The sequence below is a fragment of the Patagioenas fasciata genome, chromosome 7, assembly GCF_037038585.1.
Source record: "Patagioenas fasciata isolate bPatFas1 chromosome 7, bPatFas1.hap1, whole genome shotgun sequence".
Classification (NCBI taxonomy): Eukaryota; Metazoa; Chordata; class Aves; order Columbiformes; family Columbidae; genus Patagioenas; species Patagioenas fasciata.
In genome coordinates this window covers 2,355,080-2,382,533 of record NC_092526.1, presented here as the reverse complement: position 1 = coordinate 2,382,533, position 27,454 = coordinate 2,355,080, and the positions used below count along the sequence as shown (strand labels likewise).

Genomic DNA, 27,454 nt, shown 5'->3' with positions numbered 1-27,454 from the left:
TTATATAGCTTTATATTTTAAAATGTCTCTCTCCTTGATGCTTTACTAATTTTACTGCCATGTTTCTCATAACACTTTAATTCCAAAGGTGACTTTTTAGGACCAACACGCAGAGTGTGTTCCTTTGGTCAGCAGTGCTAGAATAGTCAAATTTGATCTTTGTTTAGTATTAATTTAATTTCTTTATTAGTAAATACGTTGAGCTTGTGTCTTTACTATTATTTAGGTATTCTCTTAAGCACCTTGCATCTGGTTTGAATTGCAAATAATTTTAAAGTGAAATAGTTAAAGCGGTAATTATTTGCCTATTTTGTCTCTAATATATTGGTTTTCTGCAGCAGAGAAGTTGGACGTAATTTACTTAGTATTTAGCAACTTTTTGCATTTGGCAATTGTACACTAATTCCTCCTTTACAAATCTGAGATTCAGTAGACAATTGTTTCTGGAAAATGACACATTTTATTAAATGGTTTCTTTTAATTGTTTTACATACATAATAATTTTATATGTGGCTATTAAAAAGAATGTAGTTTTCTTTAAGATGAGTTGTACTTGAAAATAAACAGGTATTGGGGCTCAGGCTGATTGACAGCAGTGGTGAGATGATTCTCTTGTTCAGATGTAATGGAAAACTGTTCTGTTCTGTTAAGCCAAGCTTGTCCTCTGGCTTGAATAAAATTATTTGAAACGCAGCAGTTTTCCTTAGTACAGCAAACCTCTCATAAGCTGTAGTGATGGGGATTTGCCATACCTGTGCCAAAGAGGGGACTGGCAAAATTCCAATATTTAGGGACAAGCTGGTTCCTACAGGCCGGTTTGCATACACACCAGGTACTCGCATTACTGAGTCTCCTTGGCTTCTGTGTGGGTTGGTGTAAATACATGGGATTGTTTGTTATCCTGTGCTCCAACAACTCATTAGCGGAGGGATGATGTAAGAACACCCAACTAGGCTGATATACAGTGAGTCTGCACAAACCTCTGCTGCTTCAGGCTTTGGGCTGTTTTTCAGGAACAAGCATGTATTTTCAGCAGACGGGGCCTGTTGAAGCTGGTCTGAACTGCTGAGGTCGCACAAGGGGCGGTTAATACGCAAACTTTGCCCTGGGAAAGGGCAAAGATGTGATGGTATTTTTCTTTCAGGCTCTCAGTTCAGTTCGTTTGGCCAAAATGTTATGATAGAACAGAAAGCACAACTGTTAATGTCAGTCCGTTCTGCTTTTGGAGATGTTTATCTGGAATAACGCTTCAGCATTGCAGTTAGAAGAGGACTGTCAAAATATAATTGTTTAGAAAAATAATAAAGTTGTTTAGAAGGTTTCCTATAAATCGTATGTTGAATTAGCGTATTTATTGATGATACTAAGATTATCTTTGAGTGTGAGCAGCATGTCTGCTGGAGATTTGTAATGCCTCTGTGTTTTGGATCTAGCTTAATGGAGCAAACCCCAACCCAGATGGGAGAAGAGGCTGTGCGGTGGGCAAAGCTGATCATTCCTCTGGTCGTGCATTCGGCCCACAAGGTGCAGTTGCGAGGCGCCACGGCTCTGGAGATGGGGATGCCGCTGCTCCTCCAGAAACAGGCGGAGGTTGCAGCCATCACTGAGCACCTCATGACCACAGTAAGTGGAAATGCTCTGCCTTTTTTCTAGAGATAACAGGAATAGTAATCGGGGTTGTGGTTGGTTGGTAGTTACTTGATTTTTAGTTTTGCTTACTAAACTAGAATCAGCAGAACTTGGTGTGGCAGTAACTCACACGATCTCATTTAGCTTCCTGCTCAAAACAGGGCTAGCTTCAGAGTTAAGGCCGGATTGCTCAGGGCCTTGTCCAGTTGAGGTTTGAATACGTTAAAGGCTGGAAATTCTACATTCTGTCTGGGCAGCTTGTTCCAGTACTTAAAAAAGTGGTAAAAAGAGAATTTGCCTTGTTGAAACTTGTGTCTGTTCTCCTTGGTTGACTACAAGTATTTAAGTAAATGGATTTTGATTAGTTGTTTGCCAGTATCAGAATAATTGAAGCCAATCATGAACTACAAGCTATAAGAAGGCATCTGTAATCAGACGGCAGCAACGTTCAATGATTTACCAGCAAATGCTACATGGTGCAGAATTAAATCCTTCTGATCTAGAAATAGCATCGTTCCAGGTTGTTTGTCTCCAGTTGCTGGTATGAGTGTGTCATTTTTAGAATACTTTGAATGTATTCCTTGTAGAAATTGTGTTTCTTTCTGTCTGCAGAAATTAATTTCAGAACTCCAGAAACTCTTTTCTACAAAAAATGAGACTTATGTGTTAAAGTTATGGCCGCTGTTTGTCAAATTACTTGGAAAGGTAAGCAGAAAAGAAGTAAATTTTACTATCATCATGACTCTTTAGGGAAGGAATTTCCACAACATAACTATCTTAATTCTGTACTTCTTTATCTTCAGACTCTGCATCGTAGTGGCAGTTTTATCAACTCGTTGCTGCAACTGGAGGAACTTGGATTTCGTAGTGGCTCCCCAGTGGTAAAGAAAATAGCCTTCATTGCATGGAAGAGTCTAATAGATAATTTTGCTCTAAATCCAGGTAGATTAAAAAAAAGTTAACCTGAATTGCTTTGGCTGCTGTCACTTTATTTAACTGGAAGAGAATATTATTTTTCCCCATTCTGTCTAATAGTGGTCAATACTGTGGTACATACCACTGGATGTATATATGTGGTGTTTCTCTGGTATATACGTGGTGGTATATACTGTGTGTATGTGCATAAGTAAAATTCAAGTTGCCTTTTTTTTAAGGAAAAGTGACGGTTTGATCAGTAGTTCTATCTTTTCTGCTAGAATAGATGAATAGAATGCAATTACCAAACCTTTATTTTGTAACGCTGTAATTGATCCAAACAGCAATGAAACAGAGAGTAAAACGTTCTGTAGATGTTATTTTGGACTGTGTGGGTTAATTGGAGAAGAGCAGTACTGCAGGACTCTGGAAGTGTTAAAAAACAGTTGCTTTAAAGGTATAACTGAGACCTGAACGAGTCTTTAGGTCTGACCTGTGTCACAACACGCAATATTTATTTTTTTACCTTGATTGTGCCTCTCTTGAAGCGAAAGCAAGTGTGAATGTTTCTTAGTATAGCTGAATTTAACTTACATTTTCATTTTAACTTTCATCCTGTCTGGTCGTTTGTTCTGATTGCCATTTCCCATAAATTAATTAACAAAGGACTTGATTCTATCAGAAGGTAAAACCCAGTTGGCATTCAGTGTGCGTGTTCTGTTCTGAGACTGCTGAGCTGCTGAAAGTCTGTTTTCTTTGAACACCTGCATAGGCCTGAGCAAACTTCTGTCCAGACACGCCGGGCTGTTTCTGCTTCAGAGGGAAATGAGCATTTGTGGCCTCAGAATATGGCATTTGAGCTCATTCCTTCTCATCCAGTGTAAACGCACATATACATTAACTTCTTAATTTGCTGTGGCAGACCAGACTCTAACATAGCAGACAAGAGTGAATTTCCTTCTGTTTATGTTGATATTCAGTAGATTTCATTTCAGTCTTGGTTTTGGAGAGAAACACTTGCTATTTCCAGGGTTGTTCTAGACAGCAATTAGAGCAATAAAGAGTCTGAAAGGTTGGTGCATTTACTTCAGTTTTGCGAATTGTCATCAATCAAATTTTAAGCTCAAGTACATTAGGAAAATGTACTCTGTTCTGTGATTTAATTATTTAATCGTGTTGCTTAAAACCATCTTTTTTATCTTCAAGATATATTGTGCAGTGCTAAAAGGCTGAAATTGCTAATGCAGCCACTGAGCTCGATCCATGTGAGAACAGAGGCTTTGGCACTGACGAAACTGGAGGTCTGGTGGTATTTGCTCATGAGGCTGGGACCTCAGCTGCCTGCAAACTTCGAACAGGTAACACAACTGAAAATTGTCACAGTGTGATCTCAGCCTGTGTGGAGTGTGTGAAGCTAAGTCTCCTCTTTGTTACTGTAAATTATTCTGTACCTGCTTTGTCCTTCTCTAGTTTAGTATTAAAATAAAACTGTCTTAAGGAACCGAATCTGACTTGTGTATTTGTGTGCTGTGTCTGTGTGTGTTATACATATATTTAGCAGGAGTGCTTAGGACTACATTTTTTAAAGTTCTGAAGGATTTGAGAGCATACCTGCTGGTGAAAATCTCCAGTGAGTGCACAGCAATAGTCAACACAAGTATGTTGTATAGGAACTGCTTTGTCCTTTCACTGTGCAAGTGTGCGCTTTGGAAAATCTGCTGTAGGGAACCATACTGAAAAGATCACAAAATACTCAAAAAGATGCATAGAGAGGAAAAGTTACCCAGGTGTTTCATTACTAATTACATTATAACTGGAATGAACATAATGCTTCTATTAGACTTCTGAATTTCATTGAATTAAACTTCATCGTGGGAGTAAAGAAAACAAAATCTATGTTTGGATCATTCTAACGCGAGTTTTCGTTTAATTTATCCATTTCAATTCCTATATCAGTATGCATATTTTATACAGCATCTTAAAAAATATTGTCATAAGTACCCAGAAACTCTGAAATGCTGATGCTGTGAACAACAGTACAGCCAGTGTGATATTCTAAATGTGTGGTTCTTTGTGCTTTATGGCTTGTTTGTATCATCCATATTTTCACTGGGGTTTGCTATCTTTGCAGGTTTGTGTACCATTAATCCAAAGTACTTTAATTCTGGATTCTTCTGCTGCGTTGCCAGGAACTCCCGCACGTGCACCAGCCAACCAAAGTTTAACCTTGGCAACCCCTGCCCCGAAATCAGGTATTGACTTACAAACCTGTCTCCAACCAGATTCTAGATGCAGCAAGTCATCTGTTCTGCTTGGCATGTTTATGCCTTTTCATTTGCGATATATTCTTATTGAAAGTGTTCATTGGAGAGCTCGGAGGTAGTGATTTACGTTAGGTAAAATAAGGCTGCTGTTGTCAGTAGGTCAAGTTTACAGAATTGTGCTAATCAGTGTCCTGAATTGTGCTCTCTTTGGTTTGAAGCTCAGTTTTTCATGCATTCGTATATGTGCTATTTATATATGCCATTCTCATTTCTGTAGCATTTTTAATTTCTTTCTGAATGGAAACCGAATGATCATAATACCGATAATTTTGATACTTGAAATATATGTGAAATCACACCTACTTGAGGTGTAAATGTCTGAGATAAGAAACTACTGATTTTTCTCCTGTAAACGGTTCCATTAGAACCTCTTCCGTTGCAGTAGAGTTACTATTTAACTAGTGTGTAGCACAGCAGGTAACTTGCTCTGTAAACAGGGACTTTTGTTGCCAAAATAAAGTTTAGCTAGTCTTTGAAGATATTTATACTTTTAAAATACATAGTTACAACTGAGATGTTAAACTCTACTGATGGGAGTGCAGGCTGGAGAGCTGTCTGGCTCTTAGAGGTCCCTTTTAGCTATTCTAAGACCAATTCTTTTCATGTTAACTTTTGGATTTTGGTCTATTTGGTCTTTACTTTCACTTGATTGCAGGTGAAATGTGAGATGATGTAATTTTTCTCCTTTCCCTTAGGTCCTTACCCATTTACAAGTCCAGTCACGCCGAGGATGAACTTGAATTCTAGTACAGGAGGACTGGTGGTGATTCCTTCCATTCAGCTTTTGGGAATCGAGATGCTACTTCACTTCTTGATGGGACCACAAGTTTTAGATTTTGCTAAGCAAAACAAACTTGTACTTAGTTTAGGTATACGAGTTATATTTTTTTCGAGTATTTTTGCGTAGTCTGAAATTGCAAATATTGTTGGATTTAAAGATGTCTATTAGCATGAAATGCCTTAAACATTTTAAACTGTTACTTGGCATCTTTAAGATTAGAAGTTGCTTTAATGTTAAATGCTGTAAGTACACATATATACTTGATTATTTTTAAGGCTTATCTTACTAGTAGGCTGCAAAATAACGGATTTACTGAATGTATCTTTCTGTTCTAGAGCCTCTCCAGTACCCACTGATCGGTAGCCCTTCTTTTTTTTGTAAGCACGCCAGCACACTTATAAACGCCGTTCAGGATGGCTTCATTGCAATTGGAAAAGACGTTCCTGGTAAGAATTTAGTGGTGAAATGTGATTTCTTTTCTGGAAAATCAAGTGGGGAGGGAAAGCAAAGAAAAAATAACCACTTTCTGTAACATTCCAGTGTTGACATTAAATAAAACAGTTTTGCCTTGGATTGAAAGTTTGTATCAGTTTTGGCTTACCCCAAAATGCATTAACTGAGCTTGTATTTTAACTGCAATTTTGTTTCTATTTTTATTACAAACTGAATAAAAATATGCTATCTTGTAGATTGTATGCTGAATGTTATATGGAAGGACATAAATGGATATGTAAAAACAGCTATTGAATCAGGTAAGAAGTGTATTTTTTAATTGTCATTGCTGACCGATTGGAGTTGGGTTTGGGTTTTGTTTTTTTAGACTAGAGCTTCAGTAGTATTTGTTTCATTGCTGGTAAAACCTGGTTTAAGGCATCATGAGCAGCTGCTTTTGAAGCAACAACTGGTATTTCTCATGATGCCCACGTCTTTGTGTGACTCATACACAATGATCCTGGTCTGGGCAGTGAGGCAGGAGGGCAGCGCACGGCTGTGGGGGTGCTGCCTGTCGCACTCAGACAAGAGCACTTCACCTGCTGTTCTTACTGAAGAAATCTTCCCATTCCCCAAAAAAACAACCCCACCCCAAGTCTTTGGTATTGAGAAATGGAGACGTTTAGTGTATTACTCAAATTAGTGTAAAGTCTTTGTTGTGTGCCTGTGGCTACATTTTTCTTTATTTAGATTTTATTTCATAGTATGGTGTCTTTACAGATGTATAGAAGTAAGTCGTTTCCTATTTTACAAAAGCGTTTGTTACTCTGTAAAGACTTTGAAAGTCCACAATATTCTTAATAATGAAGTCTTTTCTATTGAAAGATGTGACTGAAAAGCATAGGAGAATTGAAGTGGCATTGCTTGGATGAACTTTTTTAGCATGTCAAAGTTGAGGTTTTTAATGATACTAAGGTGTTTCCATTTTTCTAATAAAACTTAGGGTTTTCTTATTGAAACTTTTCAGCTACACTAATGCTGTTGTTCAGAGTCTTGATATCTGAATCTACTGAGTGTTTGGTAGATGTTTATAAAAATACACAGATTTTTTTATCTTACAGTGCATTATATATAAGTTTAAAGTGTTGATCAGGATGACTGTTACTTTGTTCTGCTCAAGCTGTGAATGTGCTTTGTTCTAGGAAATAAGAAAGAAAAACAAGGGTCAGAAATACTGACTATGCTGCTCCAGGCCTTAAAAAACACTGTTGGATCAAATTCTCTTCCTGTGCAGAAGATACTGGTAAGTTGGGTGGGTTTGTCTGGCTTTTAAACATTTTTTGTTTCTGATGGTCTAGATTTTAATTCGTAGTAGCCTTTTGCATCAAATTTGTTGGAATGGTCTCTTTAAAAGAGACAACTTCTTTTTGGTATAAACTGTAAGTTATGCAGTTCTATCAGAGGGCATAGTGTTAGTAAGGGTTCCCTTCTTTAAAAGTGGTTTTCAGATTTATCAGCAACATTCACAGAATTGGGTACGTGGTCCTCCTACCAGAACCTTCTGCTTCAAAGGACAGTTGCATTCACAATGTTGGTTTTGGGGGTTTTTAATTACTTTTACTAAGGGGAAGCAATTGTTACAGTTTTGCTTTTATTTGTGGTGTTATTTAAAATATTCAAGTCCTAAGGAAAAAAAAAATTACATCTTTTTTCCCTACTTTAGTCCCTGATTGATATTACTGTTAAGGAGTTGCCTCCAAAAGTATTGGGATCACCAGCTTATCAGGTTGCTGATATGGATCTTTTAAATGTAAGTCTGACTTCATGCCAGAACTGTCTTTATTTATAGTGAAATGTATGAGGATGTCATACCTGCACAAACATATAGAGCATTTCATAAGTTTGAGATCCAGATCTTTCAGGAAACCATATTATTCCGCGTTCCAGAGTTTGCAACCCTCACTTCTGATGAGTAATTTAACTGTCTGTGGCTAAAAGGGGATGTGCTAAAAGTTCTATAAGAGGATTTCTCATGTTCAGGTCATGATTTAAAATCCAGGTTACAGACAATTTGCGAGGAGACTGAATAGTCAAACTGTGTAGGACTGATTATATACTGAAAACTGATGTTTTGGGGAAATGTTCTGAAGCCAGTAAAGTGCTTTAAAGAAGGGTAGAAAGTGTTACTCCTTGGGAAAAAATACACGCACAGAAGCAAAGCAGAGAATGCTATGCCAGACAGCATTATTTCAGATGAAGTTCAGAGCTCATAGTGAACTGAAGCCTGAGCTTATGGTCCATAGCCTACTGCCTAGAAAGTGGTGGAACTCATTAGTAGTGAGAACTACTCTGCTCTGCTGTGGTCCTAGTGAGCCCCAACCAGAACACTGTGTACTGCTGTGGAAGGGAGAAATCAGTGATGGAAATCAAGAAAATAACTGGTCAGAAAAGGCTGAAATGACATTTTGTGTGTATTTGTTGTTTGTTTGGGGTGGAGCAACTGGAGTAGGAGAATGCTACCAGTTAGATTTATTAAAAACTTAAGAGGTTTAGAGACTTTTGGAATTGGGTGATGATCAACCAGCTCTTCTACCTGCACCAGCAGGTAGGGGGCAACTTGTTTGTTTTGCAGTAGTAGAGACAGAGCTTTCTAGCCTAGGGAATTGACTAAACATTCTCTGTTAGCCAAGGAGTGTGTGGAATTCATTTGGAGGCTTTAAAAAGCAGACAGATATCTGTGAGAGAAAACCCAGAGTAATCAAATGCTTCAGCTCAGTGAGTAATATAAAACTGTGTGTGCCAGAACTGGCTGAAGAGCCCAGCTCTCAAAATTCCGCCCAGCTTGTTTTCCCTTGAGTGCTTTATTTACATTTGAAGGCTTTTTCTGACTCAGGTGCAAGAATCAGAACTTTATTAAGGTGGATGAAGCTTTAACTGGCAGGCATTAAACACATTTTGATAAATGCTTTAACATCAGCAAACCAGAAGTGCTTTGTGATAGATTTTAGCAGAGGTTGTCCAAAAGACGTCTTGCTGAAACCTTGAAATAAGTAAATCTCTTGTTCCAAGTACCACAATATGTGTTGATTATGTACACCTACCTGATTGTGTTGCGTGTAATTGCAAGGCAGTAATGACTAAGTACTAAAAACCTTGCAGCCGTTTAAACGGAAAAGGTTTTGGCTTCAGCGATAGTATAATTGGTGTTTGCTGAAAGACCAGGATGCAGCAGAAGCTGAGGTTTCCAGCTTTCTCTCTCATTTTTATTTTGAAGTGTTGGAATTGATAATTTTGGACAAATTTTAATAACAAATTTCTGTCTTAGAGTTAAATATATTGTGTGTATATACATATACACATGTAAGTAAGGCAGCCATTTCATTTGATCAATGCGTATGTTGTTTTGACCTCTTGAATTTCTCTTACAAGGGAACACCAGCTTTGTTCTTAATTCAGCTGCCTTTCCATAATAACCTCTTGGAACACTGTGTAACAGATGAGAGGTATGTGGTGGCGTTTGTTTGTAACCAACTTCCCATAGTTTAAGACTTTCTAGAAACTTCTGTAATTTCAGCTGAAAAATGTACCTTAACTATTGAACTTTCTTCCCTAGGTTCTTTGTAATTCTAGAAACACTCGTGGCTTATGTTTTATCTGGGCCTACGTCTCCACTGGCTTTCAGTGAATCTGTGATCTGCATTATTAATGAGAGTGCAAAACAAGTGGAAAATAAGGAGCATCTTTGGAGAATGTGGAGTATTGTTGTTAATCCGCTAACTGAATGGATTAATCGGGTATGGTGGGTTTTTGTTCCCCATTTCCCCCCCAAAAAAACCACAGGGAAACTTAGTGCTGATCTTTTAATGTATTTTTAGGAATTACATGTCTTGGAGTGATAGTAAAATTGCATAAGGCTTGTCAGTATCTGGGAAACCAGAATGCCTGCAGCATATGCTTTTAAAGAAGGTCTCTAAGTGCAGTGTGAACATGTGGTGAGGCGGGATGAAGGGCGGTAGTGGAGCAGTGACCAAAGTGTGGTTTCAAGTGATTGCAGTCAATAAGAATGATCACTCCGAAGCGCAGTGTCCACTACAGTCTTGGGAATGCTTTTCTCCTTTTGTTAAGGTTACAAACACGTTTATAGATGTGATTCAAGCCTTCACTCCGTGGCACAGTCTTGCTGCTACAAAGGATGGAAGCTTGTTCTCCAGAGGCTGTTAACTTTGAAATACTTGTTTGCTTTATGTAAAAATATAATAAATACCAAGTTGTGATGTTTAGGATGTAATTAGAACAGTGTTTTTCACTAATGTTAGACTTCTCAATTGGCATCCCTAATGAAAGCTATATTAAGTGTAATATTCAACAAGTTCTGCTATTTCTTTACTAGAAGTATGTTGAGTGTAACATAGGAGTTGAACTAATCCTCATGTAGTCATTAGACCTAAACATCTTGGAATTCATGAATAGTTTTCGGTGCTTTAGTAGGTTGCTGTCATCACCTACTGCAACTGAAATCAATAAAAAATACATAAGACTTTTCTGAACGTTTTTATTCTTGGAATTAAATAATTTTTTAATTTAGAAACTGCTTTTTATCCCTTTAAATAGTAGCATCAGCTTGAACTCTTGAAAGAACCAAGAATAGCTAATTTCAAAATGCCACTGGCAATTTAAATTGCACAGATTTTATGTCTCAAATAAAAGTATTTACAACAGCCTTATTTGTCATCTAAATTTTGCATTTCCTCAATCTGAAAATTGTTTTCTTGTTGCAGACTAATGAAGTAAATCAGGGTGATGCACTGGAACACAACTTCAACGCTGTTTATAGCGCATTGTTGCTACCAATATCGCACATCTTCCCCGTGCAGGAGTTCCCACAGGTAATGGTGAATGCATCAGGTTGATTAGTACTCTCTGATGATCTCAGGGTAGCGTTTGTATGTGTGTACACTGGACCCCACTGCTCCAGGGTTGGATTTCCTTGAGTTGCACGGGTTTTGACAGAAGAAAATTTAAAGCAAGTTTTTATCTCTATGCACAGACGTCGATATTCATAACCTTGTTCTTTCTTTCTGTCGTTAAAGCCAACTATGAAATCCTTGTTGCGCACTTGGTCAGACCTGTACAGGGCATTTGCTCGCTGTGCTGCTTTGGTTGCAACAGCAGAAGAAAACCTGTGCTGTGAAGAGCTTTGTGCCAAAATCCTGGCTGGGCTAGAAGGTGAAACTCCAGTAGTGAGTATAAACCCGTGATGTTGAACTATATCAATGCTTTAGTGGGTAGATTTTAAATTAGATAAAAGAATCTGTTGTAAACACTCATGTAGTACTTTCCTTAAGTGTTTGGAGCGAGACTTTCAGCTGTAACAAAATTCTTTTTACTACGAGGAGTTGCAGTTGATCTAGAAATGGATTGAAAACAAAAGAGTGAAAGTAATTGTAAAGCTTAAATATTGAAATAGTTAAGCAGTCTTTGCATTTGTTTTTTAACTATTTATGTAATAATGCTTTAGTAAATGTCATCATAATGGTAAATATGATTTGTCTGTTTGAAATGTGTGCATATATAAAGTAACTTCAGGTTGAATTAACAAATACCACAAAAACAAATGTTTCGATTAGGAAGTAGCACTAGGAGTAACAGTTGATTCACACTGTAGCATTCAGAGGGCATAACTTGCTGTATTCCTGGTACCATCAGCCTTGTACACTAAAACACAAAGTCTTGTAAAGCTTTATAAAAGAAGCAACCTTTCCATTATCTGTCTGGCCTGTCTGCAGGCCCACATCACATGGGCAGGCAGAGTCTGTAGGTGCCAGTGGACATTAGGTTGGGAACATCAAATGCTCCGTGCTTTGAGGTGACTATCTGTTGAAAAACTACAATGAAAGGAACAAATAAGAAACAGATGAGATGAGAAAGAAAAATAATATATATATATATATATATATACATATAAAATTTCCCTTGGATGCTGCTGGATCCTGATGATAAACTTCAGTTTTTGAAAATTAATAATTATTAAGCAAGCCAAACAATTTAAAGCTTCAGTATGAAAGTTATATTGAAACTGAACTGTTTTTTTGTCACATAATATCAATGTTCCTTGGTAACTGAACTTAAGCTGAAAAGCCAGGACCCTGAACCTTAAAACTTTAGAGGCATGTCCTTAAATCTAACACCACCTTAGGGCAGCCTGTTACTGTTCTGCTGCTTTAGATTGTACATATGCTTATGTCTTATTTCTATAGAAGGGGAAGACTCAGCCTTCAGCTTGTGTAAATGTGTGTGGTTTAAAATGGAATCTTACATGATAATGCAGAAAATTTAATCCACTTTTAAATTTAAAAGCTGTTTGCATTGTTGTCCTGAATGGCCAATGTGTGTTTGCCTGTCACTGTTGCTCTTTCAATGACTTTTGTTTCCTCCTCAGATGTTTTCGATGATGGATGGGCTCACCCACATTCTATCCGTTATGGTTGACTGCGTCAACTTTGCACCGTATGGCACTAAATACCAGCCAAAAAATAAATGTAAGAACATACTTGAGTGTTGGGGTTTTCTGTGTCTTTCTGCCAGAGCTGGTTGAAAATTAGAGTTGTAGCTGCAGAAGTGATGACTGTAGGGTATCAGTGCCCTGGATGTGCTGTACATACTATCTGAACACTGAAGGGACTGACAAAAAATACATACTTGAGTATCAGATCTCTGCTATTTGTTGAGCAGTTAAGTAGTTACTGCATAGCCTGGCAAAACACATCGGAAATCCATAGAAACGTTGAGACCTCTTGCTTTTCAGTTCGCTGTAAAACACTGCTGGTTTCTGAAGTTGTATTTATATTGGCTGTGATTCATTTTTGCCTGTGAAATCTGCTGCTTTTACTTTGTTCAGGTGTAATCTGAAGCAGTAACACTTGATCATAATCTGCAGTCTAATTATATAATACCTGCCTAATACTGATGATAAACTGTTAACATCACATTTGAAAGGCCACTGCTCCTGGAACTGCTCTGCATAGAACAGTTAAGAATAAGTTGAACAGAATACAAAAGGTCATTGTATGTAAAATGTCCTTTTTTGGTCTCCTAGTCCCACTTACAACTATTAAAGCTGAAGAAATAATTTACAAAATGAAGTTCTTTATAATTTCTCTGCCCCATATGAATGTGTTAAAATAGAAGACATTGTGTTGGGCTGCTGAAAGAATGAAATGCTTTAATTGGAAGTGTTGAGGAGGGAAAACATGGTTGAAAGTTCTCTTAAATTAACTACTAAAACTTGATACTTCCTCTTCCTTCCTCCTCCAGAATTGACGTGTATGGGCTGTTATCTCTAGGGTGGTCACTGTCCTTTTGCAAGTAGACATTAAAGATATTTATAATAAAAGCATAGTCACTGTATGACCAACCATAGTATCAATAAGAGGAACAGGAATCGTATGTGTAGTGGTCTGATAAAACGATGCATTAAAACTGTCTGTCTTCTGTGAGGTCTGGTTTTAAACTACTTCTCTGTAGATGCAGTTTGGGAATCAAAGTTCCGTTTCTCATGCAGGCAGAAAGTTCAGATGTATTTTGTTTTAATGCACGTTGGTTAGATATGGGAAAAAACATTACTATTTCTTTTATTTTAATCTTAGCTCCACAGACACCTACAGATTGGTCTAAGAAGAAAAAGGAGCCCCTTGGAAAGCTTGCCTCTCTGTTTAAACTCCTGGTGATGTTACTAAACTCTTTCCATGTGTTCAGTTCCAAAGAAATCTGTTCAGAAACATTGGTCTCTGTTGGTCCTTCAGTTATTGCTGTTCTCCACAACATCATCAGCCACGTTTCATTGCCTTCAGTGATTGCGACTATGTTTGCAATTTTTTCCAAACCCCTGGCAGTGTTTTATGAAAAGACAAAGTGAGTATTTTAAGAACGGTTGGAAAACTGGATTAGTTGTATTGCTGCACATTGCTGAAACAGAAAGGTGGCAATTAGTAGTTACTTCACACAAAACTCTTGCATTTTAAGTTTTTTACTACTTCCTACCAATCTTTCCATTAGTTTCTCTAAAATTTGGCATACGGGCATCAGTGGGTGTTAAAAGATAAGCTTATTTAAAACTATTTACATTGGGAAATGTTTTGATCCCCCAGTGGGAAGCCAGTTTCACAACATTATTTCATCAAGTTGTGTACTAAAACTACTACGCAGTGCTTGAGTTTGTGTGTTTAATTCTTATGCTTGGGATAAATGAGACAGGAAAATATAACTTTCTTTGTTTTGGCAGGCTTGCTGATGTACCTAAAGTATACAGTCATCTTAACAACAAGGTAAATTTGCTAGGGAAATAGCTGGGCTTTGGGGAAACGTGTGGCACTAGAGGTTTACTGTTCATCCCATATTCTATGAAGAAATGTAATGAAAGCAGGCATTTAATTTTTAAACAGTTTTTACTAAAATGGTAGCTAAGGGAGGGCTGTGAAGTTCAGCCATTAGACCTTTCATCTGGCATGGCGTTTGAACTTTATTCAGGCTGTACTATTACATGGGACGATAATGCTTTAAATAATGTACTAAACTTTTAAACGGTGAATATGTGCAATAATTAAATTTAAAAAAACCTATTGCTTCTTCCCTCCTTGAGCTCGAAAAGCTGCTGGCCGAGATGCTGCTGTGTGTGCAGAGTCACTGCGCGGGGGCGTTCGACAGCGACCTGCTGGAGCAGCTCTGCCCGCTGCTCTGCGTCCTGTTCCAGCACCGCAGCAAACCCATCCGCACCCGGTGCGCGCACTTCTGGAACGCCACCTTCGCCAAGGCCGCGGCGCTGGCCTACCCCGACGACTTAAAGTAAGAGAGGTTATTTAATATATATATGTATTTGTTTTATTAGAGGAAGAGATCTTGCATTATGTACAAATGAATCAGTATTGTTCTGGTTACCATTTATATTCCGCTTTTTGTGCAAGCAGAGATATTAATTATGAATATTAATATCTGCTGGTCTTGTCGCATACCTTCCCCATTACCGTTAATTTAGAACTCTTATTTGTTGAGCAGATGTGTGTTAAACCAAGCCAAAAAGAAAATTCCCCTCTTGCTGCCTGGTTTTGAGAGCATCGAGGTGGCTGAAGAATGCAGTGGCCCGTTCTCTGATGCAGTAAGTGTTGTGTTGGCCCCAGTGGCTGCTTCGTGGTGTATAAGGTCATGGGAATTGTTCAGGAGGTGGCGGCAAGGTCAATTTTAATTTTTATTGTGATTGGTCTGCACTTGCTTCATGTTTGGAATGATAAACCAGGCTGGGTAAAACGCTTTCAAAAGACTGAGCTGGTTCTTAACTTGTTCTGCATTTTAAATTTTGGGTTCTACCAGCTTGTTTGGAATAGCTTAATTTTTTTAAGTTGTCCTTTATATAATTTAGAGGAAAACGGGAGTATGGGACAGTTTAGTTGTAGAAGTTAATACATCTCAGGGTTAGTTTGTGAGCCTGGAGTTTCTTCATGCAATGCATTTAATGTATTTTTATTTGAATAGATGGAAAATTCACAGCTGGATGCAAAGATAAGTGGAATGGATGTAAAACTGGGTCCAAAACGAGACTCTTTGTTGGCGCAGACGAGTGAACTGAAAAATGAAGGAAAAGACAAGTCCAGTAATGTGCAAGTAACACCTGCAAAGGTAAAGTGTTCACAGATCAAGGTGATAGAATCAGATCTGTCACGTTCTGCAGCAGAACATCCAGTGCGCTGCTGTAAATTCTCAGGGAAACGTACTGAATTTTGTGAGGCTGAAATATTTTTCCATCAAACTGATGCTGTATAGCAAACTTAAATTACGTTTTGCTGTTAAAATTCTCTGCTAAGTTCCAAATTGCTGAGGTTACGGAGGGATCAAGGAAGGCGGCTGCTTCAGGGCACGGGGAGGGTTGCAGGATCTCGTCTGGGCGGTAGTGATGGGGAAAATCAGCACCCACCGAGGGGTTTGTGCCAGTTAATGTGCTGAAATCACTGCAGCTGAGAACTGTCCCATTAAAGATGGTTGTACCTGAACTCTGAAAACATTTTCAGTTCTATTTTGTTTCTAATCCAGCTTTATTTTTCTTTTCTGTAGTTGAAACTAGAATTCTCATCCCCGAAGGCTAAAAGTGAGATGCTTTTGGAAGAGGAGAAATCTGTTGATTTTGTGTTTATTCCTCCAGAAACAAAAGAGAGAATATTGACAGAGCATCAAAAGGAAGTGTTCAGGTCAAAGAGGTCTGTCGTTTATTCTGTTTGAAACTTAATGTGAGATGTCACTACACTGAGTATGTCAAATTGGCATAACTTCAGTTCCTGTAGCTCGGGCTATTGTAGGTAATTAAGTCTTAGGCTTCCATACAAGTTATAAAGTTTGAAGCTAAGAAAGTTCTTTGCTTTACTATTTTAAAGCAGCCAAAATAATCTCTGATCTGCATGTCCTATTTTGATTAAAAATTACTGCCCGTTATCTGTTTAGAGTTTGGTAATTTGGAGTTTGTATTTCTTGACTCATGATGCTATTTGCAGTTTAGATTGGAAGCCAGAAATGTTCTTAAATCATTGAAATGAAAGAATTTTCTTAGATGAATCTGAAGGAAAGACTTTGAAATTTGAAGAGAAGTCTTAATGTAAGGAGCATATCAGAAGTCAGGATATTCCTAAGACTCAATTGCAAGGGAATCTTTAAAACGATCCTATTTTTCTGTGAGATAATTGAATAGTAGAGTGTTTTCTGTACATGGGCAGCTACCAGAGCTGTTCACAAAAACACTGTGTAAGCAGAATTTGTGCCAGATGGGGTGAGGTTGTAGCAGCCAGGTCCAATATTGTGTGTTTTCTGCCCAAAACAGGGAGTGGGGTGTGTGGTCACACAGTCCCTGGCACTGGTATCCGCTCTCGTGTCCTGAACACGTTACGCTACCTCATCCTTCTTTTATAATTTGATTTTAAAGAGCCTGACTTGCCATTTCTGGGTTCGTTTCAGAGCCGATATTCCTGCTATGTACAACAATTTGGACGCATCACAAGACACTACCTTATTTTCTCAGTATACTCAGAGCCAGGAGGATTCTGTGTAAGTAACAATCCTTCTGACCAGTACTGACATGAGAGGTGTCCCCTGTCCTGCTGCACTTCTAACTGAGCTCACTTCTGGTTTAGGGAAAAGTCACCTTTAATAGAAAATGAAAAAGAAGATACTGAAAACAAGCCTCAGGTAATTTCTCATTGTCTCATGGTAATTAAGATACCAGAATTGTAACAGATGCATTTGGTATTTATCGTGCTTTTCTGGAACAATTTTCACTCCGTAAAGTAAAAGTAACGTTTTAAAAACCTTTTATTTCTGTATTACTGTGGCGGACCATGTTTTAAACAGCTTATCTGTGCTTCCACATCTGAACTGCTTTTGGATGAAACTGTGAGGGCTTAAGGGGAGGGATTAAATGGTAGATTTTGGAAAGAAAAAAATAACTGTAAATCCTTAATATAGATGTATTAATTTTTGGAGATGAGTTGGCTAACCAGCCAGCTTGATCAGCTGTAGTGCTGAACAAACTGTCAGCAAAACACAGCACATTTGTCACCAAAACTGATTTAGTAGTAGGTGTGTTAATATCTCTTGGAGAACTTAAAACATTTTTGCAGTTCTTTGTGGTTTGAGATTGAATGGCTTTAAAAAAAAAACCCCACACCTTTGTTTTTATAACTACCAAAGGACAAATAATAAAACAATTGGAAGGAAGGGTGGTTTGAAAAACCGCGGGGGTGTTTTGTTTTCTGTTCCGCAGCAAAACTCCAATGCTTTGTTCCTATTTTTTGGGACAGGAGGAAAATGCGGAGAGTGAAGGATGCACCAGTGAGTCGGGTAATGCTGTGCAGAATGATACCTGTGTGGAAAAGGTGTCTGTTAGTGACCCAGCGGAGAGCTCAGCGTCCCCCGGCGAGGGACGGTCAGAAAGGGACGCGGGGGAAATGATTCCGGAGGAGCCGGCGCTCGGGGAGGAATTGGAGAAAAGTCCCGCGGAAATGGCTTCAAAGGAGCTGTCGGAAGGGAAGGAAAACACTTCAAACGTCAGCAGCAGCTCAGCCTCGAGCGACGTGATTTCTGGAACGCCGCAGCCCGTGAGCCGGCGGCAATCCTTTATCACTTTGGAGAAGTTCAGTAGTTCGGAGAACAGGCCCTTCAGCCCTTCACCCTTAAACAGTTTATCGGAGGTGCCTGCGAGCGCTGCTGCGGCGGACAAACAGGAAGGGACAAACGCGTGCGGGACTGGTGCTACACCGGAAAAATCAGGAGAAAATAAAAAGCCTTTAAAATCTGAGCCTGAACAAATATTTTCGGCAATACGGAGGCTGACTCGCAGGCAGAGCAAACTGGAGCACCAAGGGAAAAAGCAATCCAAGCCGTTCCTCAGGTCGGAACAAGAGAAAAGCTCACAAGAGGCTTTTGCTTCCAGCATTGTGGAAAATAGTCCTGAGCTGTCTTCTGCTGCAGAAGACGTGGAACACGTTCTCCTTCCTCAGTCCCAAGCTCCCCACTCTACAGAAGTAGATAATAAAAAAGAAACAGAAGAGGTCCAGGCATTAGATACGGATTCTAAAGAAAACACCCCCCCAGAGACGACTGTGTCACCAGACCAGGTAGCAGGTGATGATAGCCAGGTGCCACACGTGTCTCCTAATCCGAAAATACTCAGACGTTCTTTAAGGAGACGGGCAGAAACTGTAGAAAGTACAACGGGTAGTCAGGAGAAGGAAGATGACCACCAAAAGAGGCGTAAAGAAGATGAAAAATCTGGGCAAAAGAAGGCGCAGCAGGCTAAAGATGATGGATCCCAAAAGCAGAAAGCAGGGAAAACTACAGAAAATACAAATGGAAAAGAAAGCGATCTAGCTGAGAGCGCTGCTGCGGAGGAGTTGGGCTCCAAGGAGTCTCCTGCTTCCAGGGGCCTTGAGGAGGAAGCGAACAAAAGTCCCAGGTCAGGAGACAACATGAAGACCGACGTGGAAGGGCAGGACTGTAGCTCGAAGACAGGAGGTCAGAAGAAGGTTGAGCGGCCCCGATACCACACGCGAAGAGCTTCCCAAGGGTTGCTTGCCAGCATAGAAAACTCGGAGGCTGATGGCTCCGAGACCAAGGAAGAAAGCACAAGGAAGAAAAGATCTGCAAAAGTGAAGAACAGAGGGGATTGTCCTGAAGGGAAACGGAAGGATCTCCAGCCAGGAAGCCACAGCCATGAGGTGTCTTCCCAAGGAGCTGAAACTAAGAATCTGTTTGAAACAAATCAAGGTGAGCTCAGCTGTGAAGTCGGCACAGACGCTGCAGTGACCGCTGAAGCGTCTGACCTGAAACCCCAAGGAACGCCGACAGGAACCAGCCAGAGCGTGGGACCTGCCAGCGCCGAGAGTTCACCCTGCGCACAGAACGCTAACGAGGAAGAGAAGAACGATGCCCCCATGGAGTCGTTCACCAGCCCCTCTGTATCCGATCAAGATTTGAAAGCAGGAGAGGAAAATAAATGCATTGAGAAGCAAATAAAGTCGGAAGACTCTTGTCCAGCTGTTCTGTCTGAAAAAGTACCGGTAGCAAACACTTCAGGTTGTGATCTTTCCCCTTTGCAAACACCAGACTGCCAGCACAAAAGAAGCAAAAGGGTGAAAAAACCAAAGAACTGTGATTGCTGTTTTAAAAAGCCAAAGCAGGACGTAGCGTCATTGACCGAATCAAAACCGGAGAGCACTCCTGAACAGAACGAACCCCCAGCCACCTGTCAGGTTGAGGTTCAGACACCTGTCAACACCCCCGAGGTGTCTGGTACCTCAGACTTTGAGGGTTTGTCCATGGCACCCTGTGCCACGAGCACTCCGCTGCATCCCCCCAAGGAACCCGGCACGTGTCATCTGGAAAGAGAGCGACTATCTGAGGATGATCCACAAGGAAACAGCGTTGTAGTGCAGCAGGATCTCACTAATCCGGAGCGTACAGCGGGTGAAGTGACGGACTCCGCAGTGGAAATGGAAGAAGCCGCTGATGGGAGCGACGCAGCGGAGCCGTCTGTGTCAGGGGATGTTCCAGAGGAGGCTGCTGACAGCCGGGCTGCAGGGGATCAACGCGAAGAACCCGCAGCTACAGAGAAGGAAGAAATAAATCAGAATGGACAACAGGAGGAGACACCTGAGGCACTGACTGTTGTTAGCAAACCCGAGACAAAACAGATGAATGAGCCAGAAGGTATTCAGGATGATAAAGAAGATGTAAGAGAAACTTGCATTATTCAAGATAAAGAGATGAAGGAGGAATTAGTGGAAACTGAAATTATAGTGCCTGAAAACATGGCCTTAGATGAAGAAGATGCAGTGGAAAATAACAGTGTGGATTCGCCTCAGAAGCCTGAAGATCACAATTCTTCAGCGCTAGCTAACGAGAGCCCCAACGGCATGCAGGCTCGCTGCATGTGGTCGCCTTCCGCTTCTCCATCCACCAGTATTTTAAAGAGAGGTGTAAAAAGAAACCAAGATGATGATTCCCTGTCACCTGCCAATAAGGTACGTGATGCGATTCATTCCGTGATACTCGCGGGTCACTCAGTTTGTAACGGGGATGTAAAACTGTAGTGTCGTGTCAGATGTGTTAATTCTTGCCTGTATTTTTCCCTGTAAATGATCTGATGCAGAAGCTGAAGACTTGCAGGGTTCTGTTTGGGATGCACGAGCACTGACAGGTTTGTGTTACTGGCACATGGGGTGCAGAGTTTTAGTTTTGAAGTGGTGCAGCGAGCGCTGCTGCGGAACCGCTGTACACAGAGCTGGCCTCTTACGCTGCATTGTGAGCAGCGTTTTGTAAAGTGCATTTAATGCCACCTTTGGCAATAAGGAATTCACAGTTTCTGTCTTTGGGTGGCATCTGTGTCACTCAAGAACTTGAATGACTTTATTTCAAACCGAGCTGTTTCGTCTCCTCAGACTTAATTCAGCAGAGTGTGGTGGTTTGAGTTCATGCTGTAAAAACGACTTCTCTCTCAAAACAGATTCGCCGAGTCTCTTTTGCAAACCCCATTTATCAAGAGGGCCTGGCCGATGACATCGACAGGAGGAGTCCTGTCATTAGATCCCACTCCTCTTCCCCGTCTTCACGAAGTCTTAAAAGTTTATCTAACGTTCAGGCGAAGGTAAATTGTTACCTATGTTCTGTATGTTGTAAGCGCACGTGTTTCTCATTTATCGTAGGTAATGTTGCTTTAGTGTAAGTCTGTAGTCACTTGTAGTGTTGTAAGTAGTGGAAAGGGCAGAGAATCAGTGTAAGGAGTAGGTGTGAGTGCTTTAGCCAGGCTCAGTCTGTTACTCTGAAGACAAATGCACTGAGATGTAGGTAGAACTTACCACTGAGATGTAGGTAGAATTTTAACGCTCACCGAATTCTGCCATCCTGAGAGATATTTTTTCCTCTTTTTCTATCCAGCATATTACCACTCCAACCAAAGGATTTCTGTCCCCAGGATCTCGTAACCCTAAATTTAAGAGCTCAAAGAAGTGTTTAGTAAGAAGTGCTTTGCTTCACGTATCTCTTCTATTTTTTTCCTGTATTCAGTTGTGTGATAGTTCGTTTAATAATTTTTCTGTGTGATTCAAGATCACGGAGATGGCGAAGGAGTCGCTGCCGTGCCCCACGGAGTGCGTGTACCCGGCCCTGGCCGGCTGCAAAGCGCCCGTCGATGTCATCCTACCCCAGATCACCTCAAACATCTGGTGAGTGGATTGGTGCTGTTGAAGATGCTGTTCTGAGATAAACTGAACTCCTGCTGAACCTACAAACCCAAATTTTCTGATGCAAAATGAGATGACTTTGAGATGGTTTATTCCCAAACTTCTTTTCGAAGGAGGGAGGTTGGTTTGGTGGCCAAGAGACTGAACCATTTTGGATGCAGGTTACCGTGTTTGTAAGGCTCTGAAAAGCTTTGCACCCAGGAGCACAGGGAGTTCCCTCCGCCCCATGGGGCAGAGCAGATGGACCTTTATGACCAACTGTAAAACGGAAGGGAAGTCTGATATTATTTAATATATTTGTCAATAGGGGCTACATACTTTGCATTAAAAAAAAGTTGGAGCTTTCTGTGCATTGAAGGGAAAGGGGGATTTTGAAAACAAAAAACCACACAACAACCAAAAAAAACCAGCAAAAAAACCCTACATTTCAAAAGCACAAAGGCCGGGTGCTCAGCTTTGTTTCCCGATCTGAATTTTGGTAACTTGTCATGACAAACCGTAGATGTGCAGTGGGAACTGCTCAGAATTGCCCTTTCTAGTGTACTCGGCTCCTTTTCCTTCCACCCGTATTACAGATGATTACTGCAGAAGCTGTGCTGCTGCAGATAGAACATCATATGCGTGGATTATATCCCTGTAAGGTTTCTTTCTGCTCCACCGTGCCAGGCAGAAAGAACCTGAGTTCTGGGTAACAAACCGTGTTTTCCCCCTCTGTGCAGCGCCAGAGGCCTCGGGCAGCTCATTCGAGCCAAGAACATCAAGACTGTGGGTGACCTGAGCGCTCTGACGGCTTCGGAAATCAAAACTCTTCCCATCCCCTCTCCGAAAGTTTCCAATGTCAGAAAAGCTCTAAAAGGATATCATGAGCAACAGGTAAGGTTTCGTTTTTGTACCCAAAAAGGCAATATTAGCCTAATGAATGGCTGACACCCAGCATGAGGAATAATGTATATTTTTCTCCCATTAGAAAGAGCGCTTGAAAACGTAATCTCTGTTTTTCCCCTCTGAAAATGCATCTCTTGTTCTCTCCCAAAAATTCTCCAGGTAAAATCCCGAGGATTTGAGGAAATAGCAGTGCTTGAAGATGCGGAAAAGCCCGTGAATAATGGAGAGGAGAAACCTCTTTCTGTAGATGAAGAAAAACTTGCAACAGGTACCTACTGCCAGCTTTGTGCCTGGGGTTTGCCTGTTTCTGCTGTATTTGATGGGGGAACACTTGGTTTTGAGAGGGTGTTAACTGCCAATATTAGCAGAAAAGAGGGTGATCGTTACCCTCTTTACGCAGCCCTTGGCAATGGCTTTTTAAAACTTGTTCCATATTTTGAGGGCAAGATGCTGGTTTTCCCTAAAGGAGCGGGAAGCACAAGTTAGACCGGGCTCTAAGTAAATTTAATTTTCCAAATCTCAGCCGGGCAGGTCTCCTGAGCTGTTTAATTTTGGGCAATTGCTGTTGCACAGTCAAGCAAGACGAAAGGAGACAATTAAGTGGTGCTGCGTCCTGGGGGGTGGGACAGGAGGGGACAGTTCCCGGGATGCCTGTTTTGGCTTTGGCTGCCTGCATTTTTATTGGAATTCTGTGCATTTGGGGAGTTCGGGCTGACAGCTCAAACAGAGGAACATTTTCTTCCTGCAAGATACTTGAAGCATTTGGTTAATGAGAAAAACGAACTTGGGGATAAATTCAGCTGCATAACAGGTCTGGAAAGACACCGGCAGTGTCTGGGTAGGATCAGATAATTGCACATCTGTCCTTAGTTTTATGGTACGATCATGATCACACATAATGAAAATCACCATAAAGAAGGGGAGCGCGGTTTTGAGGGCTGCCTCGCTGATTGCAACATTGTGCTACCACCTAATTCTTAGACCGAAATGCAAGCGCTGTCCTGCTTCCCTTCTCTCCAGATCTGCCGGACCCGGCTGTAGGGACCGCGGGTGCCCAGCCCGGGGCGGACCTGCCGGGCCAGCTGGACGCGCTGCTCGCTGGGCTCAGCTCCGCAGACCTCCACGTCTATTCGGGGAGCCAGCTGTTCGACATGCAGGAGAAACTGGTGGCCATGACGAACTGTATCATGAAGAACCTGCAGTCCCGCTGGAAATCGCCGCCCCGCGAAACTTCCGATTAGTTGCTTATCATTTCTAAGTAAGGAGGATTTTGTTACAAGCTGCTTTTTTCACTGGGTGAATTCTTCCTTAAACCGTGCATTTAGTACTCTAGAAGAATTTTTTAACACCTATATGAGCAAAATGTATCATGGTTGGTTATTTTCTCGGGGTTTGTTAGTTCTTTTTGTTGTTGTCGTTCTAATTTGTGGGATGGATTATTCCCTATGAGAGGTGTGTGTATTGCTATGCATATTTCTTTCAGGTAGTGAAAGAAAACTTGATAAAGTTGTGCAATAGCAAAGACTGTCAAACCAAACCAGAGTAGCTAAATTATTTTTTGCAATCTGAAGTGTTCTTACTGCCAACTCTTACGATGGGGTAAGAGATGGATCTCCCAGCCCTGCCCGGCCTGTTCTCCGGAGCTGGGGACTCTGCTCAGCGCTGGTTCACCTGAGGTAAGCTCCGCCTAAGTCCTTAATGCTATTCGACAGCCGGATGATATCTATTTTTGCATGTATTTTTGTAAGAGTCACCCAAGCAGCCGATAAAGCAAGGTACCCTCACAGGAGAAAGACTTTGCAAGACTTCTCAGGCTTTTTTCCCATGTTCTTTGTTTGCAGTAGTTCTCCTTGTGGGGAGAAGACTTATTTCCATGGGGAAATGAATGAATTTGACAAGAGCTCTTTGTATATTATGTACAGACTTAAGGATGGCAAATGTTGGTTAATAATTTATGATTTTTGAGTTTAAATTGCATGGAATGCATTGCTGCTTCTCAGAGACCTTCCAAGAGAGTTCTCGAGTTTTACTCCACAAATGTAATGTGTATATATTGTACTGTAGCTACCAAAATGGACATTGATTGACAGGAATCGCTGCAGGTGGTTTTAGAACTTAATTACACATGGGCAAATAAAACAGCAAAGAGTTCTCAAATTTGTTAATGGTGGTGTAGTTTGGGCTGTTTGGTTTTTTTCCTTCCCTCAGCACTGCTCTGCATTCCCAGGGTTGGAGGGACAGTGGATGGTCCACAAGGATATGGTAGAACATTTATCTATCTCCTGACAAAAATGAAAAGGAAAATGTTATTTTGATTGCAAATCTGCCTCCATCCACTGACCTGCACACTAAGGATGTTCCTAATACCATTTTCTAAACAAAACCAGTTTGGTGAGAGATTGAGTCCTGCTCTTCAGCCTGAGTGACGACATCAAACGCACTGCAGAACCATCACCTTTATTTAGTCACTAATTTACAAGTAATAACAGATTAGACCCCAGAACAGTTGCGTGAAAACCACGTGCAGAAGAGCTCAGCAAGCGGAACCGGCGGCTTTCGGTTTGGGGGTTGCTTTGGTTTGGTTTCCCCCTCAACTAAAAGTTGGTTTGAGATACTAAGGTTAAATATTGCTTATATGGAAAAGAAATGAATACATTCAAACATTTTAGAATAGCCCAGAAAAGTATTCTATGTATGGGAGAACTAAAATAATAGTTGGTGGTCTTAGTCTGAAGTACAGGTAGAGAATTTCAGAGTTCAGTATTGTGCTGGTGAAATGTTTGAAAGTCCAGACAATGTTTAAAAGTAATATTTTTGGCACTAGAAGGAACACATTTGTCACGAGCAAAGCCTAGTAGGGTGTTTCCTAGTAGTTTTCAAAATGGTTTGAAAGGGTGTTTCAAGAGGATTTTTCTCTGCAATTACTTGGGGTTTTTAATCTCTTTCTTCACCTCATGGTTCCTAAGGCACCATCAACATGGGAGACAACAAGGCACTTTGGAAAGAACGTTACGAATGCTTTTCTAGGGCTTACGTGGTGGGAAGGGCCGTGTCTGCGCCATGCGGAGGGGCTGCTGGCAGTGCTGCGTTAGACAGCTTCCACGTAGTTGGCGGGCAGCATCCCCGTCTTGCCGGTTCTCTGCACTGTCCCGTACATCCAGCCCTCGTCGATGGCCTGCACGTTGACAATCGTGTCCCCGTCTTTGAAGGAAACCTCATCGGCGTCAGCTGCCGTGTAGTCGTACATGGCCCGGTACGTCTTCTGTTGGTTTTAAGAAAGGAAGGGGTAAGGAAACCAAGAGAACAGAAGCCCATGCACGTTACCAACCCAGTCCTGGATTAACAAGATGGAGCATCAGATATGGGAGACTGTGGTAATTAGCCAAATTAACTCCTGCAGCAAGTTTGGGCTCATCTGTCTTAACACAACGAAGCGGTACTTACGCCAGCAGTCGAGGGGTGAGAAGGAACCGATGAAACCGTTGTTTGCTGGGTGGCAACCGACGACGACCGTTGTTGTGGTAACTCGATAGTTTTAGCGTGTTTGTAGCCCACTACAAAAGGAAAATGTATTTTTTATTACGGAATTGATATAGAGTTAATATGAGAGCTGCTCTGAGTAAAGATCATGGCATAGGTCACGAGGTGGGTCAAATCTGCCTTTTCCTACTGCACTCCAACTTTCCAGCTGTTGGTTATGTCCGTAACCCCACTTTGTGGAATTGCTGAGCAGGAGCCTGTGCGCGGTGCTGCCAGCGCGGCTGGATCCCGGGTTCGTTCTCCTACCTGTTGCGGTTGTGGCAAAGAAGCCACCATTGCTGTAGTAGGACAGGTGCTGATCCACGCCATCCGAGGGCTCCGACTTCTCATCGCCGCCGCTGATGCTCAAGGCGCTGGCAGAGCGGGAGTGCTCCCGGCTGCGCCGCTGGGCCTGCACTGCACCCACACAGAGAAACACATGTCTGGATACATAGATGTGTGTGTATGTATACGTACAGATTTGTGTGTGCATATATTCTGTAAAAACACCCAAAGCTCCCCCAACCAGCAGCAGTTGTGCTCATAATAAACAACTGACCCCAGGCCCTGTGCGTGCGAAGCAGAATTGGTTACTGTATTTTAGAAAGTTAATTAATAGAGGGGAAAATACCAGTCAATGAATCACAGTTTGTTTCCATGGCTACTCAGTGGTGTTTGCGGGGCCACCCCAGGCGGTCAGTGGTACCCACTGGATTTGCACAAGGATCAAACCCGTTTTGCACGCAGAGAAGTGACTGTGGAACAAACCCGAGATCATGTGCAGGCTCCGGGACTGGATGTTGTCCTCTGCTGGGTCGTAGTCAAAGACCGACCCGGGATTCGTGCGCCACACACGGAGACCTGGAAGAGAAACCCCATTTGTGGAGGAGAAGCTGTAGCTCGAGCAGCTTTTGGAGACTGAGCAGCCCCTCTGTCCTGAATAGGGGTGAAAAGCTATCAGCAAAGGGCAAGCTCTAGTTCAGACATTTGGGTCTAATCTATAGCACAGATTTGGCTTTTTATTGAATCTCCATCAAGCGAGCTAAGGAGTTTCTCTAGTATGCAGAGAGATGAAGTTAAAGAAGATCCAATAAATGTAAATTGCGCATTATATTATAAAGTCGGGCAGACTGGCGAGGCAGACCGTGTGACTTCAGCTACTATAAGAGTATATTTTCAAAAAGGGGTTTGATAAA

The 27,454-nt window shown here is 41.2% G+C and overlaps 2 protein-coding genes across 30 annotated transcripts in view; one reads left to right on the top strand and one right to left on the bottom strand.

The window, feature by feature from the left end:
- Positions 1–24,904, top strand: part of RIF1 (replication timing regulatory factor 1) — a 30,322-nt gene extending 5,418 nt beyond the window's left edge. Inside the window, exons 6-35 of one of the 2 annotated variants that reach the window (XM_065840680.2) lie at positions 1,434–1,623; positions 2,242–2,334; positions 2,433–2,571; positions 3,751–3,902; positions 4,676–4,796; positions 5,564–5,737; positions 5,985–6,095; positions 6,339–6,401; positions 7,284–7,384; positions 7,805–7,891; positions 9,511–9,584; positions 9,695–9,875; positions 10,860–10,967; positions 11,172–11,321; positions 12,521–12,620; positions 13,728–13,992; positions 14,363–14,405; positions 14,720–14,922; positions 15,133–15,232; positions 15,607–15,750; positions 16,183–16,325; positions 17,074–17,163; positions 17,250–17,304; positions 17,916–20,636; positions 21,119–21,259; positions 21,550–21,627; positions 21,721–21,836; positions 22,574–22,727; positions 22,899–23,007; positions 23,760–24,904. In XM_065840680.2, the coding sequence (XP_065696752.1) occupies positions 1,434–1,623; positions 2,242–2,334; positions 2,433–2,571; positions 3,751–3,902; positions 4,676–4,796; positions 5,564–5,737; positions 5,985–6,095; positions 6,339–6,401; positions 7,284–7,384; positions 7,805–7,891; positions 9,511–9,584; positions 9,695–9,875; positions 10,860–10,967; positions 11,172–11,321; positions 12,521–12,620; positions 13,728–13,992; positions 14,363–14,405; positions 14,720–14,922; positions 15,133–15,232; positions 15,607–15,750; positions 16,183–16,325; positions 17,074–17,163; positions 17,250–17,304; positions 17,916–20,636; positions 21,119–21,259; positions 21,550–21,627; positions 21,721–21,836; positions 22,574–22,727; positions 22,899–23,007; positions 23,760–23,980 (6,427 nt within the window). In that variant the 3' untranslated portion in view covers positions 23,981–24,904. The remainder of the gene's footprint in view (positions 1–1,433; positions 1,624–2,241; positions 2,335–2,432; positions 2,572–3,750; positions 3,903–4,675; positions 4,797–5,563; positions 5,738–5,984; positions 6,096–6,338; positions 6,402–7,283; positions 7,385–7,804; positions 7,892–9,510; positions 9,585–9,694; positions 9,876–10,859; positions 10,968–11,171; positions 11,322–12,520; positions 12,621–13,727; positions 13,993–14,362; positions 14,406–14,719; positions 14,923–15,132; positions 15,233–15,606; positions 15,751–16,182; positions 16,326–17,073; positions 17,164–17,249; positions 17,305–17,915; positions 20,637–21,118; positions 21,260–21,549; positions 21,628–21,720; positions 21,837–22,573; positions 22,728–22,898; positions 23,008–23,759) is intronic. The other variant, XM_065840681.2, reaches the window with a different exon arrangement.
- Positions 24,905–25,180: 276 nt separating this feature from the next.
- NEB (nebulin) overlaps positions 25,181–27,454 on the bottom strand; it is a 114,600-nt gene continuing 112,326 nt past the window's right edge. For all 28 annotated transcript variants that reach the window (XM_065840548.2, XM_065840522.2, XM_065840524.2 and 25 more), the window contains 4 exons: positions 27,027–27,119; positions 26,526–26,675; positions 26,184–26,293; positions 25,181–26,001 (listed from right to left, as the gene is read on the bottom strand). In XM_065840548.2, the coding sequence (XP_065696620.1) occupies positions 25,828–26,001; positions 26,184–26,293; positions 26,526–26,675; positions 27,027–27,119 (527 nt within the window). In that variant the 3' untranslated portion in view covers positions 25,181–25,827. The remainder of the gene's footprint in view (positions 26,002–26,183; positions 26,294–26,525; positions 26,676–27,026; positions 27,120–27,454) is intronic.